At 40.6% G+C, this 27744-nt stretch overlaps 1 protein-coding gene across 1 annotated transcript; it reads left to right on the top strand.

Moving 5' to 3' along the window:
* Positions 1-809: 809 nt before the first annotated feature.
* olfm3a (olfactomedin 3a) lies at positions 810-27193 on the top strand. Its single transcript, XM_069697971.1, has 6 exons — positions 810-1134; positions 20717-20860; positions 21337-21492; positions 22698-22917; positions 24555-24661; positions 25907-27193. Exons 1-6 carry the CDS (start codon positions 1015-1017, stop codon positions 26582-26584), a joined length of 1425 nt encoding a protein of 474 aa, XP_069554072.1. The 5' UTR covers positions 810-1014; the 3' UTR covers positions 26585-27193.
* Positions 27194-27744: the final 551 nt, after the last annotated feature.

A 27744-nucleotide genomic window follows, 5' to 3' on the forward strand; every position in this document is an offset into this window, starting at 1 on the left:
AGTTATTGTAAAATGACCTATTGCGCTAAATGAAACTGCTATTTTCTATCATTTAAATATCTGCTGGTCGACAGGCCGACAGTGGAATCAAACTGGAGAAATTATTTAAATCAACAAAAGCTGGAAGTGTAATTGTTTGGTTGAGTGGGACACTTGTTGGTAAAATGGGACATTCACAAAACTTCAGCAATAAAACTTGTCATGCATGTGAGCAAATAATGCAAAATATTGATCCATATTTCCAAACTGCAATCATACATTAATTTACCCGAGTCACAATCACAAGTACACTGCCCCCTCTTTCCCCCCTTTAACCCAAGTGTGTGCTTGTCACTTCATGTTGAATCAATAATATAAAATTCAAACTACCTCTGCAGTTTCCTGTATTTCCACTAAGTTTAACATTTACCCAACTAAACATTAAAAAATAACTTGACAAATCACAACCATTTTTTAGCATTTTGATTGATTTGAGTTATTGCCAAGATTGTTTTTTGTATGCACTCAACCTGAAATCCCCCGCCCAATTTGATCTATGAAACCTTTTTAGACCATCTTTCAGTAAGCTATTTTCTATTTAAGAAATTAAAAGCATCAAGGTTGTTTAAATGTCATATTCAGTCATTTCAAGATGACATCCAGCGATAACACATTGTGATTGGCTCTCAATACTCCCACTAAACTATCCATAAACTGAGTGTTAAAACAGACACAGACAGAAGGACCCCTAAACCCATAAAGTGATGTCACATCCTCGGTGCGCCTCCCCTGCAGTCTGCTGGAACTGAAACATTTAAATATTTCCTCCTCGCTCAAAACTTTTTTTCCTCGGCGCTGCCTTCAGTCGGAGCACCGGGGAGCGGTGGGTGTGATGCCGGTAAACGCGTGGCTGCTGTGCCGCCGTCAGAGCGCTTTCTCTGCGGTTCCACAGCAATAGAAAAGAAGTAAAAAATAATAATAATAATAATAATAAATAAAAAACCGCGGTGAGGTGAAGAAGAGGACTGGAGCTCTATGTTAAAGGACTGCACCTTGGGGATAAGTGGCTGCCCGCAGCCCGTCAGCATGCGGGTCCTGTTGAGCGTCCTGTACCCCGTCCTCTGCCTCACCATCTTCGGATTATACCCCTCTATGGTGAGTTTCTCCATTCACGTTATTCATTCACTTGTCTCGTGTTAGAGCGAAGCTAAAACACAATGAACAGCTTTTGTATTAAGGTTTGAGGTCGTAAAGCCTATAGTTTCTATAGAGTAACCCTCGCCCAGATAACGTGCCACTGTTTTCTCCACAGCGGTACACCAAACTTCACTCAAAAGTCCTACAATTTAAGGCTGTCTCCTTTGGCACCAATGATGTAAACCTAGTTTTACACGAGGTTTGATGAGCTTTACAAATCCACAGGAAATACAACACTTCGGTGAAGGTTTGATGCACCTAGCTGCGCTTATTTCCATGATAATTAATTTCAACTTTGACAAGTAATAAGCCTGCAGCCCTCCTCCGCAGATGTGGACCGACATTTTTTTTTTTTTTTTTTTAAATATAGTGCTTATAATCGGTACATAATGCATATGACGAACTTGCAAATACGTCTTTAAGAGCTCTTATATTTACTACAGGATCTGTTTTCCCGATATTAAATTGCCACAATGGCATTGCAATGTTGTGTCCCATCTTATATGAACAGAAACTGTAAGCGCAAATCTAAAGCAGGCTCTTACTTTCCCTGAATAGATTTCTGTTTTAGTGTATCAAGCTGCATGGGGTTTGGCTGAAAAGCAGTCATTTATTTTGTGAACAATCACCTTTTGTTATTCACCCATCTCAGCCACTTGTGGAAATCCTTTTGTCTGTAAGCTAATGCAGTTGTGAGAGTGAGTACATTAGGTGACATGTACTTCACCACAGGCTAATGACTGTTTTCTAAGAGATGGTAATGCTTAAGCCCTCAACATAACTTCTATTTGTGCCTTGCAGCTAATAGTTCAGCAGGAGCATGGTTATGTCTCTGTGGTAACCTCTCCAACCTCCACAGAGGACCGTCTCTCTATTTTCTGAATCTAATATTGTGAATCCATTTCTGTCAGGGCTTTTAGTTTATCTTTGTGCTTTATCTTCAGCAAATCTGAGGAAAATAAAATTGCATGTGGAGTTTTGTGCTGATGGAGTAGCCATGACTTAAGCTCGTCCAAATTCCCTTGTGATTTGTGCTTTATGGCATATTACTTGAGGAAATAGAAAATGTGTGCAGTTAAAGCGCCTCAGAAGTGACAACTCACAGCTTTTTCTATTTTTATATGATTTCAAATGTCTGTTATTTGACTGGTGATTACAGAAAATAAACGTAATGCCTTCCATTTATTATTTCTAACACCTTTATGAGTTAATCAAGTCACAGAAAAAATAATAGATAGATTAACCAACATAAGTGAACACTAATCTTGAACCCAAGCATCCCTAATCTACGTGTTATGGTCATGGTTTCTGTATTGTGTTTTCAGGTAACATCTCCTCTGTGTCATTGTCTTTACATTTTAAAAACGTGGCTCTGCAGTCTTACCTCCGATGGCTATCGTTCAGTTCAGTTTTTATCTTTCATCTGTTTGCGATTAAATCAATGAATACCCCGCTGCCATTGAGGAATATGATATTGCCTGATCGAGTGCTGCATGCAAATTGCAGGCACGGCCCCAAAGGCCTTTCAGCCTCAGTGTTTAAAAATTGTATGGAAAGGCGAACGCTTTTATGGTATTACACTAAGCTGAAAATTATTAAGCTGTCACTCTGAGGCTGTCAGGCCTTGTACACAAGGCTTTTATTCTTTTTAGTGAGGAGTGGCAGCCGTTACCTCTCTACATTTAAGTTATTTGTTGGTTGTTGTTTTGTTTTTTTTACCTCCAGCAGGTTCAGTTTAAAAAAAAAAAAACTTTTATTACCAGGATGAAGTGGCTAAAGCTACAGCTAATGGTATAGATTTTCCTTGGATGGGCACGATGAGCTGGTCCAGCAGACATTACCTCTGCAGTGTACACAACGGATCCCCGAAGAGCGTCTGTGAGAAAATGAAATATTTGCATAGTGTAGTTTTTCCTTATGGTCTTTGCCAGCCGGGTAATTACACAGTGGCTGCTAACGGCGCTGTGTTACTCTCATCATGGTCAAAATGATGACTGGAATTTGTGTTTTATGATCACACATTATATTCTGCACCTGGAAGACACATCGATTAAAGGAGAAAGCGAGACTTAATAGACTTCAGGAGTCTGACGTCAGACCGGTGCCAAAACTCAACTACCCTCTTAAAATTCAACAGACATATTTCTCCTCGCAGCTAATGGCGTCCGTTTTGTCTGAAAATCAATTTTTAGGTTTTCTTTGGAATCGCACTGATTTTATGTGTTTAACAGGCTGCAAGTTTTCTCAGTGACTTCATGTTGACAGTATCCCCAGTGCAATGAGCATGTTTAAATGAGCAGTAGATAGAGGGACTAAAAAGTATTCAAGATACAGTAGAACTACTCATTTGTTTGACATGTCCTCTGTGATAAATACTGCCATGCTGTATCCTGAGATATGCAGTAATTTAAAGAGACCGCACACAGTAAACTCCTTTTCCTTTGCTGGATAATAGACTTTAACTCCTCTTCATATGTTTCCACCCTGTTGCATTAAAAACAACAAGTGACACGCACTGAACATACCTACGGTGTGAATAATACATTTCTCTTGGGGATTTGGTTGCAACACCAGTGGGATGGAGCTTTGTGGAGGCAATTGCCCTCTCTGTTAGCCATGGTGAGAAGGTGGCAGACAGCCACCCCTCCCCTCCCCCCACCACACACACCCACACACCCACACACCTACCTACACACACACACACACACACACACACACACACACACACACACACACACACACACACACACACACACACACACACACACACACACACACCTACCTACACACACACACACACACACACACACACACACACACACACACACACACACACACACACACACACACACACACACACACACACACCTACCTACACACACACGCACACACACATACATGAACTGACACGTGCACACAAAGCACGTGTGGTATAGATGACAGTTTTCAGCCCGTTTGAAAGGTTTCAGGTCAGATTCCAACTTTGATCGCACGTCAAAAAATATGACATGAAATGCAATCATGGCTGCAGAGAAAGTGTTACAGCCTGTCATTAAAATGACATCCTGTCAATCATTGATCATATGAAACACAGAAAGGCCTTTTTTTTTTTTTTTTAAGTTATTTTGTTGTGTTGAGATGAACATTGTCTACCAGGACTGTTTGAAGTTCCTTTTCAAGCTCGTATTAGCATTCATGTGCATGACACACTCAGGCAAATTGGTCCAGCACAGATGCCATATTAAAAGATGAGAGCTGCCATGAGTACACACCTACACATGCACACAACCATTTAGCAATGTGTGTGTGTGTGTGTGTGTGTGTGTGTGTGTGTGTGTGTGTGTGTGTGTGTGTGTGTGTGTGTGTGTGTGTGTGTGTGTGTGTGTGTGTGTGTGTGTGTGGGGGGGGGTGTTCATATTTCAACAAACCATTTTCCACCACGGGCTAAATTAAAGTTGACACCCTTTAACTAGGTGTCAACACAAACAAAGCAAACTGTTAACCACAAGACTGCCAGCAGAGTCCTTAGCTGTGACAAGGCATGTTTTCTTATTTGAAGCAGGCAGCGGGGAGGTGTGTGTGGGGGGAAAGGGGTTAGAGCTGATGTTTTATAAAGAAAGAAAGAGAGTCCACTGATGATGGATGTGAACGACAGGTAAATATGTGGCACTTTTCTTGGACTCTGAAAAGCTGAGCCTGTGTGGGGTTGTAAGCCTTTTTCTGTCACTTTCTCTGGATGTGTGGTTTAAGATGTGTCAGTTGTGAGGTGTGTGTGTGTGTGTGTGTGTGTGTGTGTGTGTGTGTGTGTGTGTGTGTGTGTGTGTGTGTGTGTGTGTGTGTGTGTGTGTGTGTGTGTGTGTGTGTGTGTGTGTGTGTGTGTGTGTGACAGGCAGGTGTTGTGAAGAATTTAGTTGAGCTTATTTTTGTCAGAGTACTGATAGACAGTTGTGTTGCTGTTTTTTGCCTTCTCTCTCCCAGACAGCACCGTTCACTCCAAAACAGACACATCAGCCGAGGTAATATTAATATGCCTAATAATAAAAGGCTTCAAATGGCTGTCTCTTACATATGACTATTATGATTCTTTAAAGTGACTTCTCCCCGTTTGAGCTCTTTTTCACTCCTCTGGGTGAACGCAGCTCAGTTAATAACAAGTCTAAGCATAATTACAGGAGTTGAGACACGATGTTGAAACTACCAGGGGCATAGTTACGTCCCTCTCAGTTCCCTTTATGATTACTATAATTACAACCCAAGCGGTTTCCATATCTGATGCATATCGCTGTATCAGAGCAGAAAGGTTGGACTTGAGAGAAAGGGAGGATTTGTGGACTCAGTAAATTTATACTGAACTCCGGCAGCCGGAGACATTATTACAAGTCGAGATTTTTCACGTCTGAGTAGTGATAAATAAAATATAATGTACCTTTATAAGTAGTTGTAAAGAGAGAGGAAGATTTGGGCTAATGGAGAAAAAAGAGCAGTTTAAGTTGAACCTAAAACTCCATTTAAGTTAAAGAAAATGTATCCCACCTTCAGCCTGAGGATGTTTGTGTAGGTCTGACCAACTGATCTGATAAAGTCTTTTTGTAGCCAGCAACTGTTGATTTAGCCAGTTAAGCTAACTAAGATAACAAAAGCTGCTTAAAAACACAAGACTTCAGTTGGCTTTTTTGCCGTGGACTCCTTTTTTTTTATTTTGGTGGTCTTTGTAGAGGATGTAAGAGGATTGTTCTTGTATTGCAGGGCAGAGGTAGTTAGTTAGTCATAAGTAGGAACTATTTAAAACCAGACTGCTATTTCAAGGGGAAACCCGCTGTGACGTCACCCGTAGGTTTGCAAACTGCTGTTTTGAGGCCTCGAGTCTGACATCTGGCCCCTCGCCATCGGGGTTGTTTGGAGCTAAAAGTGACCACATTAGGACATCAGGTTCCACCAAAAACACTTGATATCCAATTATTTCCCCTGCCATGTCCGAACAAAGATCTTGACTTGGCTTTATGGCTCCAAGGTTTTGGTCATAGTTCTTCAAAATCACAGAACAAATACTTCCTTCTTATCTCACAATTTTTCACACCTATTCAGCACTCACAGTGATAAAGCCGGCATACACGAGGAAATGTAACCAATTTCTTCATGAGCGTTAGCCTCAGATAACCCGAGAGAGCCCACAAACTATTTAGTCGGCTGCACTCCTGTATATTCACAGGACTTTGCATGGCCGTATATTCTGTTTTTAATTTGAAGCAACAAGTTTATGCACATTCTCGGGAAGTTGCTGCAAGGCATTCTGAGAAACAGGAAATCATTAAGTGAAGTCAAAATGTTCGAGGTAAGTTTAACGAAAGTAGTTACAGCAAATAAATTGCAATCTAACTTCAAAGCACCTCTTGAAATGCACTTAACATACTAATGTGATGGCATTAAGGAGTGTAAAGCAGTATTCAGATGGTATACAAACCCTTCTACATCAGGATGGAGGCTGAAGCGGAGTTATCTCCAGCCTCCCATCATAGCGACTCCGCTGTGGAGCATAATTAGAAGGAGAAAATTCCATTCCAAAGAAGGCTAAAGAGCAAGAAGTAATCAGGTGAACAACCTTTGGTGCAGCATTTTGTGAAATGTGACCATGTCTAAATCTTCTGCTTCGGTGGCATTAATATGGCAGCAATGTCCTTTTCCGAGATTCGACTTTGTTAATGAGCGTGCTCTCACTTTTTCAAACAGTTAGCAGGATAAAGCTGCCAAGACGTGTGCCTGCTGATGACACAGATTTGATTTGGGCATCAATTAAAGTAGGGTACTTATTCTGCTTCACAAGAATTAGTCATATAATAATAAGAAATTCCTATTACAGGGACTCCTCAGGTAAAAGTAATGCTGAATACACATTCTTTTTGTGCTACTTCTTTATTTTTTTTGGGGGGGGGCTACATTCACTCCAGCAAAACTGTTGATTGTGCACACTGAATAAATAGAAGAACAAAGATGGCCATCGTGGCTTTCAACATCCTCGACCTGGCTTTATCTCCGTATACAACCAAATACCTTCACCTGCTTAGTATTCAGCCTGGGTATGAGTTTGCCATTCAGTGTGGCTCGGAGCTCTCCACTGGCTTTACCTCGCCGATAATGTTTGATGACTGTTTCATTATCGTCCTCCGTGGTGCTTATGACTGACATGTCGTCTTGTTCTGTCAGAAAGCACACCCTGGAGAAAGAAGCAGGAGCAGGAGGGATACAGGATAATGCCGAGGCTCATTCAGAGACCGTCTCGGGCGGGATGTGGCGAGCTCCTGCGGAATTATCTATTCAATCTTCTCTTCGCTGGGGTCAGAAAAGGCAAGAAGGTGGCACGCCTCTAGGAAATTAATCTCCCTGCATTCCTTTCACCAGTCACAACTGAGAGAAAAATATGTGCTTTCTTTCTCGCTGTGTCCCTTTTCTTTCCCTCCGTAGTATGCAGCATCCCTTTGTCAGTATCTTTCCGGCACCTTTTCGGTCTCAGGATTGCTGTTGCTCTTTCTTTGTGTATCGGGGGGTGTTACCATTTGTCATCGCTGTCTTAGACGTCTGCATCAGTCTGGTTACAGAGCTGGTTGCACATGCGAGTTCATCTTCCCCCCTGCCATTAGAGCTAAAATGTTAACTCGTTTAAGCATTATGATCATCAGTTACAGTACCGACATGCGTATTCCACTTCACTTGCCTCCAATACCCTGGTGGCTTTTTGTTTGGACAGGTTGATAGATGACTGGAGAGATAGCATCTGTTTAGGTCTCTGTCTGGTGGCAGGCAGGACGGCAGCATTATAGTGATATGAGATTTAACTTTGTTGGCATCACTGCCACCTAGATTTGTCTCCAAATGTATTAACAGGGCTTTTTTTGTGTGTTGGGGCACATTTCTATCTTTTTCAGGGCTGCTTCCGGCTAAAGATTCTCCCAGACGACTTGCAGTCATTGATTTAAGCCAACAGTCGACTGATCAATGCGATTGTATGATATTTATTTAACTATCTAAATATGTATTTTTTGGGGGGCATCAGAAAATGGTTTAGGTTTCAAGGCTGACAAAGAATGTATTGAGTGACATTGTGAACACTGCTACATTAAAGAGAAAAACAAAAGTGTAATGATGAGTTTTTTTAAATGTAATATTTACAAGAGCAAACATGAACCGAGCCGCCTGTCTACGACGAGACGAGACGAAAAAGCAGGAATGATTTTGAAATTGTCGTAACAACCAGTAAGGACACTGAACTTTTTGTAAATTTATTTCAACACAGTATACTGTATCTTAGTCTAATAGAGTCCATGTTTGGGATACTAAAAGATTATTGACAGCCAGTGCAACTATCCTTTCCTGTCTGGAGGCAGAGTAATGGTCATAATGTTACATTAACCAGGCCTTTTTTTTCCCTTTTCTGGGGCCGTGAACACGGTTCAAAGCATTGAAAATGAAACTTTGGCCCTATCTAGTCACTGTTCTGCTGATTACAGTAACCTAATCAACATGCTGTCAGTGTTGCTTTTCACACATTAGAGTTGCTCACTTCCCACAACAGGACCAACTGGATCCCGAGGTTAGCCACAAGGCCACCTTCCTGGAGGGAAACAGCTGTTTCTGACAAGGTGCAGTTTGAGGGTTTTCTTTCTTCCTGAGACTAAACAACTAATGAAAACTAAGACTTTCCTCGTCAACTAACACTTGGTCGACTTTATGGGGCTTTCTTAATTCTAAGCAATATATCAGATAATTACTTAACAAATCAGATGTGCAATGTAATGGACACAGACATCCAGGAGTAACAAAAAGTACAGTAAAAGACTCTGAGACTTATTTCCATCCTAACACCATTTTCATGACTCAGCACTTTGGAGATTGAGGTCTCACTTGAGACATTATCATTTGAGACTGAACTTGAAACAGTCACAACTCCATATTTTACACGACAGTGACAACATGGTGACGACAACTTATCAGAATTAGACTGTGGCCTCTGCAGCTCCAGCTGATGCTGCTGAGGGAGCTGGTGGCCTTTCGTGCTTTTTATCCAAGCTGTATTTATAACTGATTGATTTCTGCCAGTGCCACTGACAATCTCTTTCATTTTTCAGCTCGAGCATCTCACCTGTGGTACTCCTCCGGGGAGTTTCACACACAGGCGTGCTCATACTGCCGCAGCATAGCAAATGGAATCAGCCATCATGAAAATGGCTAAAGAAATTATATCTGGAGACCGAGGCTATACGCAGCGGGGTGGAGATGCGTTTAGTGCCGACAGTCTGCTACAGTGTATGGGCTTGCTGAGAATGTTGGCAGCAGCTAAAACAGATCTACTTAGCAATGAACACAATCATTTCCTCTGCAAAGAGCTCAGCGAGTTTTGCATGCAAGAGTGCACAGACAAAAAGAACTGCATAGTCTCCTCTATCATGTTGGAAGTCCTTTTACAGAAAGGTTTGCAAGTATCGAAAAAATACTCATAAATCAAGTCATTTGAAATATCCCCAGAATTCAACTTGCTACTGTAATTTATCTCAAATTGATAACAATGATTAAAGAATGTTTCTCTTCAAATGTGAAACAAAAGGACAAGAGGACAGGAACCAAACACGATTCTTTTAATTTGGACTCAGTAATGTCAACGCTGAAATACCGCTCGAATCTACACCAATATTCTTCCCCTTTCAACAGTGAACTGTAATTGTTAATTGCTCACAGCCACTGGTGAGGACAAAGGAAGTGATTCAGACCTAATCAGTGTCCGACTCTCCCAGACATCATTTCCTGACTCAATCTTAACCATATTACCAATATTAACCCATCCATTCACTTTCACTCTCTCAGTCCAGCAGGTTGATGAGGACACAGGTGGGTAGTGTGTTCACTAGTTGCCAAGGTGAGATACAGTATATGTTGATGGCAGAATAACAAACAAAGAGATTCAGTTAGGTGTGTAATTGGCCAGATAACTGTCTGCTATGAAGAACATGAATCATATTTTTCATTCATTATCATTTATGCTTTGTGGGTGCACTGTTGACTTTGCATGTTTTTACTGAAGGATCCATGATTAGGACAGTAAAGTCTACGTTTGTGCAGCACGCCAGCTGTGAGCAAACATGGTTGTGCAGATGAGAACAACATAGATAATGGGGTGGCTGGCCATCTCTGATGGAACTCTTATGAACATAATTTTATCAAAATGTGACAGAATAGATTTTATTAGGTAAAATATTCACCATCAGGACTTAACCGGTGGTGCTGGTAAAACACATGGATTCAATATTCTAATGCAACATCAAGAAACGTGCTTGATGACCACAGTGAAGTCCAACAAACAGGCACGATGATTTTGTGAATTTTTAATAGTAATGTGAAAATAAACGAGACTAAAAGTTTCCCTAAAATCATCCCTTTGTTCACTCATTCACTCTTTCCCTTATCAGGCCCATTCAACCTGTGGCTCACAGGTCACAAAGGGCCCTTTTAAAGTTTTCTATGGTCTTCAAGGGGCTGCCATCAGGCTGGCATGTGTGACATGATAAATAAAACTCAGGTATATATATCTGTGCTACTGTAGCGGAGTTGATGATTCCACTTTCCATCACATGTCACCATTAGGATTGCTTATAATATATTATCAGTTTTCCACTGGGACCGGTGTGTTTTGTGTAACGTTAGTGACATCTAATGAGCCCCTGAAGATTTGAGGGATGTGCCCCAAAAACTATTGCTAGTTTTCTTCCTCCTATACCCGTGTTCCTGGAGCTTATTACCATGAAGATGGCAGTGAGAGAAACTAATAGGAATCTGTTGTTATCAGGATCTGTTGTTATCAGCCTGTGGTTGTCTAATAAATGACTGGTTGGAGCCAAAAAGTGACGACTGTGCCAGATTCATCACCGACGCAAGAGAGACTCCACAATTGCTACACAACTTTGAGACATCTGAACCATAGACATATATGAGGATGGAAGCAAAAAAGATAGTCTATGACCATAAATGCGGGTAACCTTGGCGACAGGATGGCCTGGGATTGGGAGGATCAGGGAAACCACATGTTTGTTAGCAACTGCATGTGCTATGATTGACTGCGACTGGTTTACAACCATTCCAGCCATTCCTTCAGTCTGGCCTCACGCTGCACTCTGGGCTGGTCGGCCACAGAGAATCTCACGTTAGCTAAGTAACAAGCTTCAAAATGTCTCAAAGCTAAAGAGACGTAAGGTTGATTGAGAACATTGCCAATTCCAGAACAAATGGACTAACGGATATTTATTTACTTTGCCAACTCCAGCAAGTAATAAACTGGTGTGTTTATTTTGCAATGAATGCATTGCTGTGTGTTGACATTATACTGTAAGAGTTATTTGTAGATATCAATCAACAAAGTATTCTGTGTGGCCCACGTTCCCAGTGATTTTCTTCTTTGACTCACTTGCTATTGAAGTTGAACAATCTTTCCTCATATAATAGACTCTCAAAGAAAATTACTTCATAGTAGCAGAAAAATTTGGATTTTACTGATCATTGGCAGTTTGCGTAATCACTGTTAGCTGTTGAGTCCTGTAATGGTTATGTTTTGGCATATATAAAATGGGGTGCATTGCATTGTGGGATTGTTTGAATAAAGTCAGATAAATGCCCCGGAAATGCCTGTTTTCCTTTCGTTTTGGAGTTTTAGAGAGAGCATAGAGTGGATAAATTTAATGTTCAGAAATCGGATACTCAAATAAAATGGCGGAAAGTAAATATAGTGTACTTTATCATGAATAGGGACGGATTTTGGATACAGCCTATGAGTCTACAGCCATGTTAGCACTGCTGTAAGGTTACAGCCGGTATATTGCACGAAAGGAAAGATTAAGTAATACAGTGAAGTTACCGTAATTAATTTGTAGAGGGGCGTAAGTATCTTGTATTGCAATGATTATGTCACTCAAAACCACAAATGTCAACCTGATGGTAAAAAAAAAAAAAAAAGTGAAGGGATCACCAACATATTTAAGATTCGTCCTCTAGGTACCACAGATATCCGCACCAAATTTCAAGAAACCTTGTAGTCCATTTGTCCGTCCATATGTTTGTCCGTTCGTCTATCCATCCATTCATCCACCCTTAAATCAGTTGTTGGGATATTTTGTGCTGAAACAACTCAACGCCTGCCGTCCATTGAGGTCTGAACGTAGCTATAAAGCTTTTTTCCAAAATGACTACAATTATCCACTATAGAGGCAGCTTTACTGGACTGAACTGGGACAGAAATATAGGTTTTAAAAAGCACCTGGAAAAAAAAAGCTTCCTTTTAACAAAATGCGGCGAAGTCAAGCACTTACAGTAAACTAGTCCTGCAATAATCACAACAGACGCATAACACAAAACAATCAACCTGAGGCTGACTGCATTTAAGTCAAATTGTGTTAATAACACCTTTATTCCTTTCGTCTGGTTATTCCTTGCTGGCCTGATGCAGTCATAATATTCAGTACTGCAAATGTCACTCTTGGCTTCACTGAGGCATAAAAAGTTTGAGGGCTAATTCACAGTTCAATCAGGTCAGCTGATAAAAGTCCACCATTAATAAGGACGAGAAGTGAGGCTGATTATATGTGCAGCAATAAAAGTAATGAAGCGATGATCATTCATTATTAGTGGCCACGGGACTGTCGAATAATCTTTGAGTCAGTAAGTCACATTGATCATCTAATATCAAAGGAATTTTCAAGTAATAGGCCTGTGTTAGAAAACCCTTCTGAAGGTTGGATGGACACAAAAACGTGAATACTTGTGATGTAGAATAAGATGTTTATCAATAATCTAACAACCTGTCTGAGGACTGGAAGCTAAATTTTAGGAGTGACTGTCATAGAGGTACAGAGGAAATTCTGAAGTCATTTTGAAGGCCATAATTTGTAATACTATCTTGTCACACTGTGTTTTCAAGTTGTTTTTTTAAAATTGCGTTTAACTGAATGGTACAAATCTTGGTTTTATTAAAAATTCAACATTTAACTTGCTAATGTGCTCGTCGTTTCTGTGGTTTGATGCACTCACTGTGAGAATGTGAGGTTGTGGAGCGCTTTCTTTTGGGTGAAAAGTTTAAAAGCTACTCCTATATCCTTGCATGGTCATGTAGCAAAGAAACAAGTAACTACAAGTTAACAGGTGATGGTAACACATTATAAGTGGAGTGATTAAATGATGGTAAAGAACAGGGTAGACACGGGATCAGCTGTGTATATTTGTTGATAGTGTATTCCAAAAACATTTGATTTTAACCCCATGAACCCCCAGGCTATTTTCAACGTGATTCCCCTAACTAGTTTGGTCATTAAAAGGGCTCCCAATTTAGGCACTAGCTTGTTTATTGTGGCTATCCATATGTTGCATCATTTGATATGATAATACTGGCAGATTTCAATATTAAGGTAAAAGAAGATTGCGTCCTAAATTGTTATGTTTTACATGTACAGTGGGGCAAAAAAGTATTTAGTCAGCCACCAATTGTGCAAGTTCTCCCACTTAAAAAGATGAGAGAGGCCTGTAATTTTCATTATAGGTATACCTAAACTATGAGAGACAAAATGAGAAAAAAAATTCCTGAAAATCACATTGTCTGATTTTTAAAGAATATATTTGCAAATTATGGTGGAAAATAAGTATTTGGTCAATAACAAAAGTTCATCTCAATACTTTGTTATATACCCTTTGTTGGCAATGACAGAGGTCAAACATTTTCTGTAAGTCTTCACAAGCTTTTCACACACTGTTGCTGGTATTTTGGCCCATTCCTCCATGCAGATCTCCTCTGCAGCAGTGATGTTTTGGGGCTGTCGCTGGGCAACACGGACTTTCAACTCCCTCCACAGATTTTCTATGGGGTTGAGATCTGGAGACTGGCGAGGACACTCCAGGACCTTGAAATGCTTCTTACGAAGCCACTCCTTCGTTGCCCGGGCGGTGTGTTTGGGATCATTGTCGTGCTGAAAGACCCAGCCACGTTTCATCTTCAATGCCCTTGCTGATGGAAGGAGGTTTTCACTCAAAATCTCACGATACATGGCCCCATTCATTCTTTCCTTTACACGGATCAGTCGTCCTGGTCCCCTTGCAGAAAAACAGCCCCAAAGCATGATGTTTCCACCCCCATGCTTCACAGTAGGTATGGTGTTCTTTGGATGCAACTCGGCATTCTTTCTCCTCCAAACACGACGAGTTGAGTTTTTACCAAAAAGTTCTATTTTGGTTTCATCTGACCATCTGACATTCTCCCAATCCTCTTCTGGATCATCCAAATGCTCTCTAGCAAACTTCAGATGGGCCTGGACATGTACTGGCTTAAGCAGGGGGACACGTCTGGCACTGCAGGATTTGAGTCCCTGGCGGCGTAGTGTGTTACTGATGGTAGCCTCTGTTACTTTGGTCCCAGCTCTCTGCAGGTCATTCACTAGGTCCCCCCGTGTGGTTCTGGGATTTTTGTTCACCGTTCTCGTGATCATTTTGGCCCCACGGGGTGAGATCTTGCGTGGAGCCCCAGATCGAGGGAGATTATCAGTGGTCTTGTATGTCTTCCATTTTCTAATAATTACTCCCACAGTTGATTTCTTCACACCAAGCTGCTTACCTATTGCAGATTCAGTCTTCCCAGCCTGGTGCAGGTCTACAATTTTGTTTCTGGTGTCCTTTGACAGCTCTTTGGTCTTGGCCATAGTGGAGTTTGGAGTGTGACTGTTTGAGGTTGTGGACAGGTGTCTTTTATACTGATAACAAGTTCAAACAGGTGCCATTAATACAGGTAACGAGTGGAGGACAGAGGAGCCTCTTAAAGAAGAAGTTACAGGTCTGTGAGAGCCAGAAATCTTGCTTGTTTGTAGGTGACCAAATACTTATTTTACCGAGGAATTGACCAATTAATTCATTAAAAATCCTACAATGTGATTTCCTGGATTCTTTCCCCCCATTCTGTCTTGTAGGTATACCTATGATGAAAATTACAGGCGTCTCTCATCTTTTTAAGTGGGAGAACTTGCACAATTGGTGGCTGACTAAATACTTTTTTGCCCCACTGTATCTCGTCATAAAATGCTGACAGATGAGATATAAGTGTCATAAGTGAGTAGGGGGGATTGTTTAGAATCTGGCAGTATCAGAAGAGTGACGGTGTGGTACTCTATTAAACAAATACATGCTTAGTGCCTCCCAGAAATTAATTCTTGAAAATCTTTTGACCACAATTTTTAAATCATTTCTATGATAAGCAGACACTTTATTTATTCTTTTCAAAGACTATTTTGTAAGGGGATTTGACAGTAGCAGTAGAGATTGATAGAAAATGTGGGGGAAGAGAGCAGATGAATCCAATTCAGCAAAGGTCCGGTCAGTCCCGATCTGAACCAGGTACTAACTGTTCAGGGTGTGTGCCCTAACCACTTCCAGGTTTCCCAGCAAAGTCATTATTTTATGGGTTTTCACACAAATTGGAATAACATGTCAATCCCATTTTGAGGACAATGCAGAAATTTGCAAAAAAAATACATTCTGCTGTTTGTTTTGGAATGTAGTTCGTTCTGAAGCGATCAGGACTTCCATGACTTCTTTAACCAAGATGCAGGAGTGTGAAAATGGGTGAAGAACTTGCTGAAGGTATCGCTTTGCACATGTTTGTTCTCTCTTCATAACAGGATTACTTTGGTATGTTGTTGTGACTTGCATCATTACAACAATTCCTGTTCTGCTCTTTTTTGTGACATATGCTCCATGTTCATGGAGTGATGAGTTGATGAGTAATTCAAACAAGAGTAATGGGTGTGGAGATGGATGCGGAGCTGCATGCGCCGTGTAACTAAGATGTAAATTCAAAATGTATTTTGTTTGCCAACAATACATCACATAGACAAACAACTAGCGTTCTATGGAAAGGTCAACTTGTACCGTTCAATTTGGTTTGTGCTCCACCTCGTTGCGATTAATACTGTGTGAGCGATGTAACCGAGAAGATAGGATATGAATTTTGGAGCAAAGTGTGTCTGTAGGGCTGTAAGGAATAATAAAGGGTTGATACATCTTAGTCCTTAGTCTCTTTAATCATAAAGCTGAGGGTAAATTATGCACTTTGGGGTTGATTTCCAGGTTTGACTGTAAACATATTAAATACTGGCAGAAAATAGTTGGCAACCCCAAAACATATTGATGACTGCTGTGTATCAGCCTCCAAAAAGCCATGAGTCAAACCCTGGCATAGAAAGATGGGCAGCTCAGGAGTGAGAACAACAGAGGAAAAACAAATGTGTGTGTGGCTACGTGTTTGTGTGTATGGCACTTACTGTATGTGACCACTCATGCAGTTCTGTCTGTGTGTGTGTGTGTGTGTGTGTGTGTGTGTGTGTGTGTGTGTGTGTGTGTGTGTGTGTGTGTGTGTGTGTGTGTGTGTGTGTGTGTGTGTGTGTGTGTGTGTGTGTGTGTGTGTGTGTGTGTGTGTGTGTGTGTGTGTGTGTGTGTGTGTGTGATGCCTGTGCAAAGCGCAAAACTCTGCTGGCCGACTGGGGAGAGCTTTGAACTGCTGGATGCTGTTTTGTAAGGATGATTAATGACTAGTTTGGCGTGTAGCTCTGACACCATTATAGCCTTGGAGCCTGATCTTCCTCTGATACACTGAAACAGAAAATATTGAAAAATCTGCCTCATCAACAGCATAGTCTCAATTTAATTTCATTAAACTGAATGAGGTAAAAACACGTTATTCTTCATGTATGATCCAGTAACAGGTTTTACCTAATCAGATAGTTATATAGAACCGGTTACACTCCTGTTTAATAATCAATAGGTAAGCATCAGTGAGATGGATTGTACTGCCCTATTTTATCTTACTTTCCGTTTTTCATTTTCTCTTCAGTACACAGTGAAACCCTCTCTGTTTATCCTTCATCTCACCATCCTTTGCTTCCTGTCTTTGTACTTCTCCCTACTTTTTTGTCAGCAATGTCCTCTTTTCTTAGCTTTTTTTTTCAGCTATTGTTTACCTGCACAATCACCTCTTCAACTTGTTTGACAACTCATAACCCTCCTATTCTCCTCCAAATGTACCTCTTCTTCTCCTCATATGTGGCTCAGATTATAGCAGATGCGATGGTTTGTCACGACATAAATATTTATTTAGGCTTGTTTGTCTGTGTTTGTTTTATCGAAGATTCAGCTAAATATCTCTGTTGCTTGAGAGTGCACAGCCGAGGTGCCCGTGAATAATTGAGGAAAAGTACTTGAAGTTGAAGTTACTCAAAGTTCATGTGTGCAGTTGTTTTAGTTTTCAAAGCAGTTGTTTGGAGGTGCGCTACGTTATTGTAACTGAGAACACTCGAATTCTGATTCATCAGATGTTGCACAATATTTGAAGATAACTTCACAGCTCTGACATAGTGACATGGCAGTGCAGCAGAAAAGCAACTTTAATAAAACTTAGAGAAAGACAGAACTAATACAATGAGACCTGGACCGATTTATCAATTGATCAATTCTATCAAAGGATGTCGGCCTTTCACAAATGTATCAGTATCAGTACATATGTCGCCCAATATTTTAGAACACAATGAAGAAAAAGATGCTGGGGTTAATTAGAAATTGCTCCATTTGTGTATTTTTTTTATTTATAGCTATTTATAATTATTACAATCCCCGTCAAAATGTATTGTTTCAGTGCAATGATGTCATTTTTGACAACAATGTTAAACTGTCAAATATGCTCCCGCCGTAACATGTCTTTGTCACAAGTGTTTATTAACTAGATTTTGATCGACATATCAATATCTGAATGTTTTTACTTTCAAATATCAGTATCGCCTCCAAAAATCTAGTATCGTTCAGACATTTAAGTAGAATTAATCAATCATAAGACAATAGTTTCCCATAAACAGACCAAACTTAAAAACTGATTGCTGACACATGGACATGATATAAATAACACATACACCATGCAGTAATGGAAAATAATGTTCTCCACACCGGGTTACTCACAGTTTCTTTAGCTCCACCCCTCAACGGCGATTGTCCAATCATAGGTTAGCATCCATAACTAGTCGTGACAGTCTCGTCATGCTTTGGATTTCTCGTCATGTTGAAGCAGTGTGCTCAGGCTATATTACGATCCATAATGTATACCAGAAGAAGACTCATTATATTTGTCAATATGTTAAATATACTAGGATTTTACATACAGAACTACATTAATGAAGGACTACGTTTAACCTATCCATGAACAAGTACACTCACCAGCTGCAGCTACATTGCCTGGGGGGCGTTTGGGAGCTCAAAGCGCCGCGAACCTTTGGTTCAAAACCCTGCTTCTCAACCTCCTGGCCACAGCTCCCCCGAGCCTATCTAAAACCCAAGACACGAGAGGAAAAGTGTAAGACATAGATTAAATAGCATTTTTATCTGCTCTAAATATAAGTTTTAAATCTTAGCATGTTTTTTTTGTTTATCCTAGGCTAGTATTCAACATTAATGTAAGTTCCAAAGCCACAGAGCATTTCTTTTTTGGGTTACAGGTCACGTTAAAAATAAACTTGTTTCACAGCATGGCAAGGTCGGCAACTCACCTGCTTTCAAGTTCTGCCTCACGCTCTCACGCTGACAAAACAAATCTAACACAATATAAGAAGCTTCAATACCCTTCTTTATGAAAAAACTGTTACATAGGATAAACAAGGTTTCTCCCTGCACACTAAACATCAAGCTCGTTCCACATGACAGCGCCAACATTGGTCCATAAATATCACCGAAAGCCCAAAAGACCCTTTGTGTGTTTCATTTGCCGCAGGCACACACAAACAAAGTCACACAGCATCTCTCATCTATGTGTTGCCTCACTCACTTTGCTCTACAATCGATCACTGACTGACATATCCCTAAAAATAAAAGTCTGATCCGTTTACCATGGGCCGCAAAAAATTATTTTCATGTGAAGTTGTTTCTGATTTTTCTGCTTAAATTCAAAGTCTCACGCAGTGATTATTGTATGATCATTGTGCTTTTGGATACTTCCCATTACTACATCTAAAACGTGACCTGTCTAATCATTAAAATAAGTACCAAAATATAGCAACAGGTAGCGTGAAAACAATGAAAAAATATCATTGTACCTATTTTCGGAAAGATTATCATTACACTATTGGAGAATTCTCAGTGTTTAGGAAATTATAAATACATTAAAATAATTGTCAGCAACACATACAGCAGATGTGGGCTGTGTAATATCACTTAATGATCTGCTAATTATTTACACGAACCCCCTCCCAACCCCCCAACCCCACCACCACTACGTAGGATGAGCTGCATGAGCTCACTAACTACAGCAGATAGTGTGATTATAAATGAACCTGCCTTTGTCAACTACTGTCTGAAATTAAAGAGCTACCGTTTATGAAATGACTGAGAATCTCAAATGTTAAGTCTCCTGCAGTTTAACAGTTGTAACAGGCAGTCAGAGTGTGATGTTATAGTCAACTGCACAGCTTGTCATAAATTGTTGTTTATGCATTTATATCAGAGAGGATAGCTGTGAAGTACAGCTATGAAGGAACGAATGAATGCAAGTCTGAAATGATAAATAAGCTCCAGCGCTGTTGTTAGTAAAGAGGCATTTTGCATTATGGATAATGACGAGGACAATTGGTGATCCTTTTTAAACACAGACAGAGAACGAGACAACTGTTTCCCCTCAAAACGCAAAGCTGAGCTCCTTTTTATAATGCTAAGTACGTTAGCTATCTGTTATAAATCTGAAAGCTGAGGGGCAGACAGCCTTGAGGCGTTTTAGAGGGGAGGTAGCCACATGCTTATAAATAATGTTCATAAACCAGATCAGAGGGAAGACTTGACACCTCTGCCCTCTTTCAAAAAGTACTCTAAGTTTCCCCTTCAACTTTTTCTTGAAATGTATTCACATGTACTTAAAAGGAGATTTTGTTAGCAGCCCTCAAGCCAAAATGTGTGTAATGAAGTGTGCACTAACGGAGATGAGAGTAATGAGTGGGTTTTAGTCACAGAGAAGGCAGTGAGTTTATCAGTGTTGAACTGAAAAACACCCAACATTTAAAACTAAGAATTTTGAATGGTTTCAACTTCCATTTCAGAATATATGTCACAGATGGATTTATATTTCAGTGATGAAACATCATGAATATAGACATTACAAAAGTAGAACCGACATTGAACCTTGAGGTACACCTTTGACTACATTTAGAAATCCCCCAATTAAACACACTGAATCAGATATCCAACTTAAAAACAAGTTGTGTATTATTATATCAAAGTTAAAATTGTGGGATGTAAGGAGCTGTATACGACTCTTTTGATATCACTGATGGAGTCTGTCCAGTTTTTTCTAAGTGGATATATCTGTGGCAGCATGTCTTTCTAGCTTCACTTAGAATCACCAAAAGGTAAATGACTGTGCAGTACATCCTATAATATATCGATCCAACCCTTAGTGTATATATATATACATATATATAGATATATTTGTTTGTATTCACAGACTATCGGCCCGAAGGAGGGCTGGCAGGTGTACAGCTCGGCCCAGGATGCTGATGGGCGCTGTATCTGCACGGTGGTGGCACCAGAACAGAGCCTGTGCTCCAGAGATGCCAAGAGCAGACAGCTCCGCCAGCTACTAGAGAAGGTAAGCACATGTAAAGAGGGATATTTACCTACCCAGCGCAGCGTGCGCACACACACACACACACACACACACACACACACACACACACACACACACACACACACACACACACACACACTGTTTTGTAAAGTATGGGAATGCTGAAGAAATTCTACTAGCTCTATTTGTGTAATACTCCTCCTTATACTGTGTTTTAAAATGTGCATTTAACACAGGTACGCTGCTGTTAGGCTTTGCACCTTTTTTTTTTTTCTTTTTAACAAAAGCCTGTTACACATTCAGGCACACACACAGGCTCACCAGGGACAACCCATCAAAGTGCCTTTCAATTAGCTGCAGTGAAAGGAACGAAGGCGAGAAAGAAGGGGGGGGTTGTTTTCATTTGCAGAGTTTTCCATACTATAATACTAAAAGCCTGATTTGTGCATGGGAACCTTGTTTCGGGTGATTATTCATCACACCTTGTTCTCTTCCAGGTGCAGAACATGTCTCAGTCCATTGAGGTGTTGAACCTGCGGACTCAGAGGGATTTCCAATATGTCATGAAGATGGAGAACCAGATGAAGGGCCTGAGGACCAAGTTCAGACAGATCGAAGATGACAGGAAATCCATCATGGCCAGAAATTTCCAGGTTATTCTACAGCATTCTTTATTCACAGCCTATTTAAACTAAATGTTTGATGGATCTTTTCTATGTAGACATGATGACATCATGAACATGCATTTGATTGTAATTCAGCTCAGTCTTTTTTTAGTCATGTTGGCCTTAGTTGCAGAAATTAAAATCTAGCTTTTTTTTGTTTGTTTGTTGCTTTATTATATTTCAAAGAAGATAAGCGCTGGGAATTCTGTGAAAAGAGGAGCAGTGTTCTGTGAAATTAAGGAACAACCACAGCTGATATCTACCCACCACAGTCTTCTTTGACTTTTTGCTATACTAATAGAAATATACAACATATTCCATCCTTCTAACCATCTGTTATCTATACATACTTCATCCTGTCTACCATGGGCAAAGGCAGGGTACACCCTGGTTAGTTCGTCAATCCATCACAGGACCAACACAGTCAACCATTAATGTTCACATTTACACAAACGGACTATTTAGAATCACCAATCTTTGGACTGTGGGACGAAGCCGGAGCACAGAACGTACTCACTATTAAAAATTCAGAACCTCGAATCCAGAACGCACTTCTGTCTTTTATTGTTTCAGAGGTTGCTTTGCTGCTCTAGCTGCCCTGAGTGGGTTGCAGTGGACAGCTGGTATGGGAGTAGGAATATCTCTGGCGTGACAAGTTGCTCGACACCGAATGAGTTTGGAAATTAAAAAAACGCAAGGAACGACTGCTAGCATGGCAGGAGCATCAGAAAAAAAGCCCAGGTTGGCCAGCAACAAATCTGATTGTCATGGGAACATTTTATAAGAGAAATACAAGAATAGGGTCAGTCAAATATGAGAACTACTAACAGTATACGGATTACCACTCTCTGGAACTTAAAGGTGCCCATGCTATGTGGTACCATGAGACTGTGAAGCAACAGGAAATTTAGGAAAATTTTCAATCAATTAACAGTCGAGCAGTGTCCCAAATACACGGGTGAACTCTTTTGATATCAAATATTTAACATGCAGGTTTTGCTCCACTGTCAAACAAGCAGCTTGGTCTCTTCCTGACTGTCACACCTGTCCGCACGCTCTCTCTCTCTCTCTCTCTCTCTCTCTCTCTCTCTCTCTCTGTTGCTCGCTCTCTCTCTCTCTCTCTCTCTCTCTCTCTCTCTCTCTCTCTGTCGCTCTCTCTCCCATTTCTGCTGCTGTTGCTGTCACTTCTGCAGGAGCTTAAGGACAAGATGGACGAGCTGAAGCCGTTGATCCCCGTGCTGGAGCAGTACAAGATGGATGCCGCACACATCTCCCAGTTCAAGGAGGAGATCAGGAACCTGTCGGCCGTGCTGACGGGCATCCAGGAGGAACTCGGGGCCTACGACTTCGATGAGCTCTATCAGCGAGTCCTGCGACTGGACAGTCGGCTCCGCAGCTGTATGGGCAGACTAAGTGAGTGGTGTACACTGCAGGTAGATAGGTACTCGGACAAATGGTTTTAAAACTAATGTCACTAAAAATGATATTTTGTAGATGCTGCATGTGTTAGTGCAGCATTAAGAGGCCAAAGAGGAGTATTAGCATTAGGCCAGGAATTGTCAATGCCATTTTGTTGTCATAGTAACAGTCTTTTAGTCCTCATTGTACTGATGTACATCAACTGCTGAAGAAGAAAAACAACCATAAGGGGAATGTAAATTAAAAAGTGTATTGTGTAGCTTGAGAGTCTTTTAAAGTCAAATGTATATGTGTATTAGAGGACAGTGCAGTCTTTATTCAGTCCAACGTACCTTTCCAGGTCACCTCTGAATGTCTACTCTCAATAGCTACAATGGTTTTCTTTGCTGTTTTTGCCATTACATCCCACACCAACATTTGTTTCCTTAAAAGAAGTGGTTAATGACAGTGTTGACAGGACTGGTGGGTGTGGAGGTGAGTAAAAGCCAAAACACAGCCGGAAACACATTATTTTGGGCGATCGCCGCACTGCCTTCACTAGAAACCAAAAAACAAAACAAAACAACAACAACAACATGATAACCATTTTGATCACGGCAATCAAAATGAGTGTTTCAGAGACAACGAAGCCATGCAGTTTAGTGGATAATGCAAAAACAGTGAAGAGGACTCTCATACAGCAAAATATCAGTGGAAAGTGAATCTATTATCTGACACACTGCAAGACCCACAATGCTTTGCTCTCCCTCAGACAGCTATTTTTGACATGAAGAGGTTCTGCTGCTTTTCGTTGATCCTGGTAACAAATTCAACGACTATGTCATGACTCAGCGCGTTTTTGGCGTCATATGAAATTAAATTTTTGATGAATCTCCAATATTTTTCCTCACCATTACGTTACAGAAATACTTGTGTGCGATGTATAAACCCAACTGGAGCAGATAATAGTATAGTGTTAGCTAGTGAAACAGATTTGATGAGGAAACAATAATATGGACTGGTGAAACACAATCTGAAGTAAATCTGCCTCTACTCTTGTGGACCCTTTTGGTGTATTGACTTTATTTAACAGTAAAATGTGCCAAAATCTTTTAAAGATGGAAACTGAGAGCCTTAAATAATGGCCTTCTAAGGGGCAGAAAAGGTAGAAAAGTTGCAAAAGGAATAGAAAATACAACCACAGCAGTAGTTCTCCATGGAAGTCATTAAGATAATTAATTTGTTATCTGGCCACGGTTGGAATTACACTTTAGACTTCAGGGGGTGTCTTTTCCTGAGCCACAGGGGGACAAAGGAAATAAGGAGATAACGATGTTAGTATGGTGACTGGTTGAATGACACCTGTTTTGTACATAAAGACCAACTGTCCTTTGCTAATTGTCCTAAAACCAAATGCCCTAAAGAAAATAGCATGGACTAGAACTGAAAAAGCCGAGTTGCCTTTACTTACAAACAGCAGTTACTCTCACCATTATGCTTCAAGTTAAATAAAGCAGCTCGCTGCCAGTGCTGTCTTAGTATGCACGGAGGGCCCACTCTCTGGTGGCATAGGCATGAAATTGGCTTGAGAAATCTAGTTAGAGACAAAAACCACCACAGCACATCTTATCGCTGCATTTCTTTATTAACAGCGTGTGGGAAATTAATGAAAATCACTGGACCTGCTACAATAAAGACATCTGGAACCCGGTTTGGGGCATGGATGACTGATCCTCTATCATCAACCAGAAACAACAGGGTGAGTTATGAGAGCAATGGGTAGGGGTGGGTGGGTTGTGCTGTGTGTACAATATGTGTTGTGTTCTCAGAGTCTGCAGAATATCACAACAGAAAGCGCTGACTTTCATGGAGTGGCTTTTGATTGTAGCAGTTTGAAATGTGATGAAGTGCTGGTTCTTGATTTCTAATTTCAAACTGCACTCTTTTATACGACGTGCGATCAAAAAGTTCTGAGATTTTACTGCACAGTAATGTGCATGGAGCAGAGGGAGGCAATAACCTTTATAAGTATTCCAAATTATGGCGCTTTATCTAAATCAGCCCCTGTGTTACAGGTGTTTTTGTGACCACTGGTGCATATACGTTTGCAGTTTTTACCTTGGTCCTAAAACTTGGGCTGAGACCGCATAAAATTTTGCGTTAGACTTAGGTAATCGGCAACGGAGACCCTTGAAATGCTTCAGAAAGCCTGCGGCTATAAAGCAATGAGGCGGGCAAGATGTTTTGAGTGGCATGGTTATCAAGAATGGAATTACGTCACCAAAGAAGTCACGTTCAATTCAATACAATTTAATTTACATAGCACCAAATCACTTCACAAGTTACTTGAGGGCACTTAACATAGGAAAGTCCTTACAACAGAACCTTACAACAGTATAGAAAGGAACTCAACAATTCAACAATTCCCATGTGCACAACAGTGGGAAGTAAAAACTTGCTTTTAACAGGAAGAAACCTCCAACAGAACCAGGCTCAGAGGAGGGTCACATCAGGTCAAGAGCACAACCAGGAGGTTTTTCTTTGACATTTGGGGAGTTGTGCACCGTAAATATGTCCCCCAGGGTCAGAAAGTCAATGCAAAGTTCAACTGTGATGATCTGAGGTGTTTGAGGGAAAAAAATTAGGTGCAAATAACCTGAAGCATTCGCAGCACGTTAAAAACAGCACATTTGTCAGTTCACACCGGCCATACTCGCCGGATTTGGCTCCTTGCAACTTCATTCCGCTCCCCAAAAAGTTGAAACAAAATTTGATGTGTGCTCTCTGCTCAAGTTTTAGGTCTTTAGTGAAATCGCAAATGCGCACAAGCCAGTGTTTCTAAAATTCCATTTGTGCACAACCGGAACAGTCTCTGAACTTTTGGATCACACCTCAAATAAAACCATATATAATATAAGAATAAAATGATTGAGTTTAGTGGAAGTGTATTGTTGATGGTTGGCATGTTTATCAGATTTGATTCTGAACATCCTCTCTGATGTAGGTTTGGTATATGGACAGTTACACCAACAGCAAAGTTGTGCGCGAGTACAACACGATGGAAGACTTCGTGGCCGGAGCGGTCTCTCGAACCTACAGCCTCCCGTTTAAATGGGAGGGAACCAATCACATCGTCTACAACGGTTCACTTTACTACAACAAGTATCAGAGCAACATTATTGTCAAGTACAGCTTTGAGACGGGCAGCGTGATGGCCCAGCGAGCTTTGGAGTTCGCTGGTTTCCACAACATGTACCCGTATACGTGGGGGGGATACTCTGACATTGATGTCATGGCTGACGAACTGGGAATGTGGGCTGTTTACGCAACCAATCAAAATGCTGGAAATGTTGTGATCTCTCAGATCGACCCCGACACCCTGCAGGTCCTGAAGACTTGGACCACTGAGTACTCCAAGAGAAATGCAGGTGAATCGTTCATGATCTGTGGGACGCTCTACATCACTAACTCCCACCTGTCAGGAGCAAAGGTTTACTACGCTTACTCTACCAAGACTTCAAGTTACGAATACATAGACATTCCTTTCCATAACCAGTACTTTCACATCTCCATGCTTGACTACAACGCAAGAGAGAGAGCACTGTACGCCTGGAATAACGGACACCAGGTAATATTCAATGTCACCCTCTTTCATGTCATAAAAACTGATGATGACTCTTAAACTCTTAATACTTAATACTTTTCCAACCCCAACTAAAGCACCATCATTTGTGATACAAGGACTTCCTAATGAACCATGTTTTCCTTTGTCAGAAATGGACTGTGGTATCTTTACTTGCCATTACTTGAACTTTTCTAATTTGTGGCTGAATTGAGCATGGACAACAATGACTACTTTACTGGAAAACATGTTATACATTTTTTACACTTTTCCATTGCTGCTGATTAGATTGGTATGCCTTGGGTGGTTGGGTCTGCCAGCTGAAGACTCTCGATAGCTTTTGCATGAATGTCAACATTTTGTCTGCAGTGATTTGCTATAATCTAGCTGTGTTTTGTTGCAAATCTGTCGCTTGCTTACAGTGTTTGCTTTTTTTTGTCTATTTAAAAAAGTATATTTAAAAGTAATTAAACCTTGAAAGGAACATAATGCATATTTGCTACCATGTAAAGCTAGCTGGTTATAAAATATAGTAGCCATTCTTTTAAAGATGGCTTTGTAAAATTTTGTTGTAATGTATGTCTCTGTGGAAGAGGAGCATTTGTATTTTTTATAAAACAAAACCATAGAAGAATATCTGTGCATTTTCATTGAAATTAAATATTGTACATTTCATTACGATGATTCTGACTTAAATTAATTACTAAATATTGAATTACTTAAATTAATATATCACATGATCTGATGAAGTAATATAGTCAGCTCCCTAGGCCATTGTACGATTCAAGCCCATTCCAATCATGAAACTTTGGCTTTGTTCAGACTGCAGGCTAAACAGATTAAGGGTGACAAATGAAGGTCCGTCTTTTCACCAGCAGACAATTTATTTCGGCGTCTGTCCACGGACTGTTGTTCTCGTTATACTCCATAACGTCAAAATCTGCACTCTGATAGCACTCTGCGGGTGATAGCATCGATTCTGTTCACTTTGTCACTCTGAAAATGACAATCGTTGTGTTACACGGATTTCTACGCACCTGTAGAAATCCGATTGGCATCACACTTCAAACCACCTCCAAACGTGGTTTGGATGCAATTTGCAAAAATCAATCTGGATAGACTCGATATGACAAAAAACTGATTTGGACCGACGGTCTGAACAAGGCCTAAAATTCCCACACTGAAGGTTATCCTTTTTTTGTTTCTGTTTTGAGAGACTG

The sequence above is a fragment of the Brachyistius frenatus genome, unplaced genomic scaffold (genome assembly GCF_029030835.1).
Source record: "Brachyistius frenatus isolate BFR_SWC_R1_liver_20210118 unplaced genomic scaffold, ASM2903083v1 Contig_25, whole genome shotgun sequence".
In the NCBI taxonomy this organism is placed as follows: Eukaryota; Metazoa; Chordata; class Actinopteri; family Embiotocidae; genus Brachyistius; species Brachyistius frenatus.

Excerpts from the sequence above, each read along its gene's own strand:
- olfm3a (XM_069697971.1), top strand. The coding sequence starts at position 1,015 with ATGTTAAAGGACTGCACCTTGGGGATAAGTGGCTGCCCGCAGCCCGTC. Across the intron at positions 20,861-21,336 it reads TCCGCCAGCTACTAGAGAAG|GTGCAGAACATGTCTCAGTC; the intron begins GTAAGCACATGT and ends GTTCTCTTCCAG. Across the intron at positions 24,662-25,906 it reads CATCAACCAGAAACAACAGG|GTTTGGTATATGGACAGTTA; the intron begins GTGAGTTATGAG and ends TCTCTGATGTAG.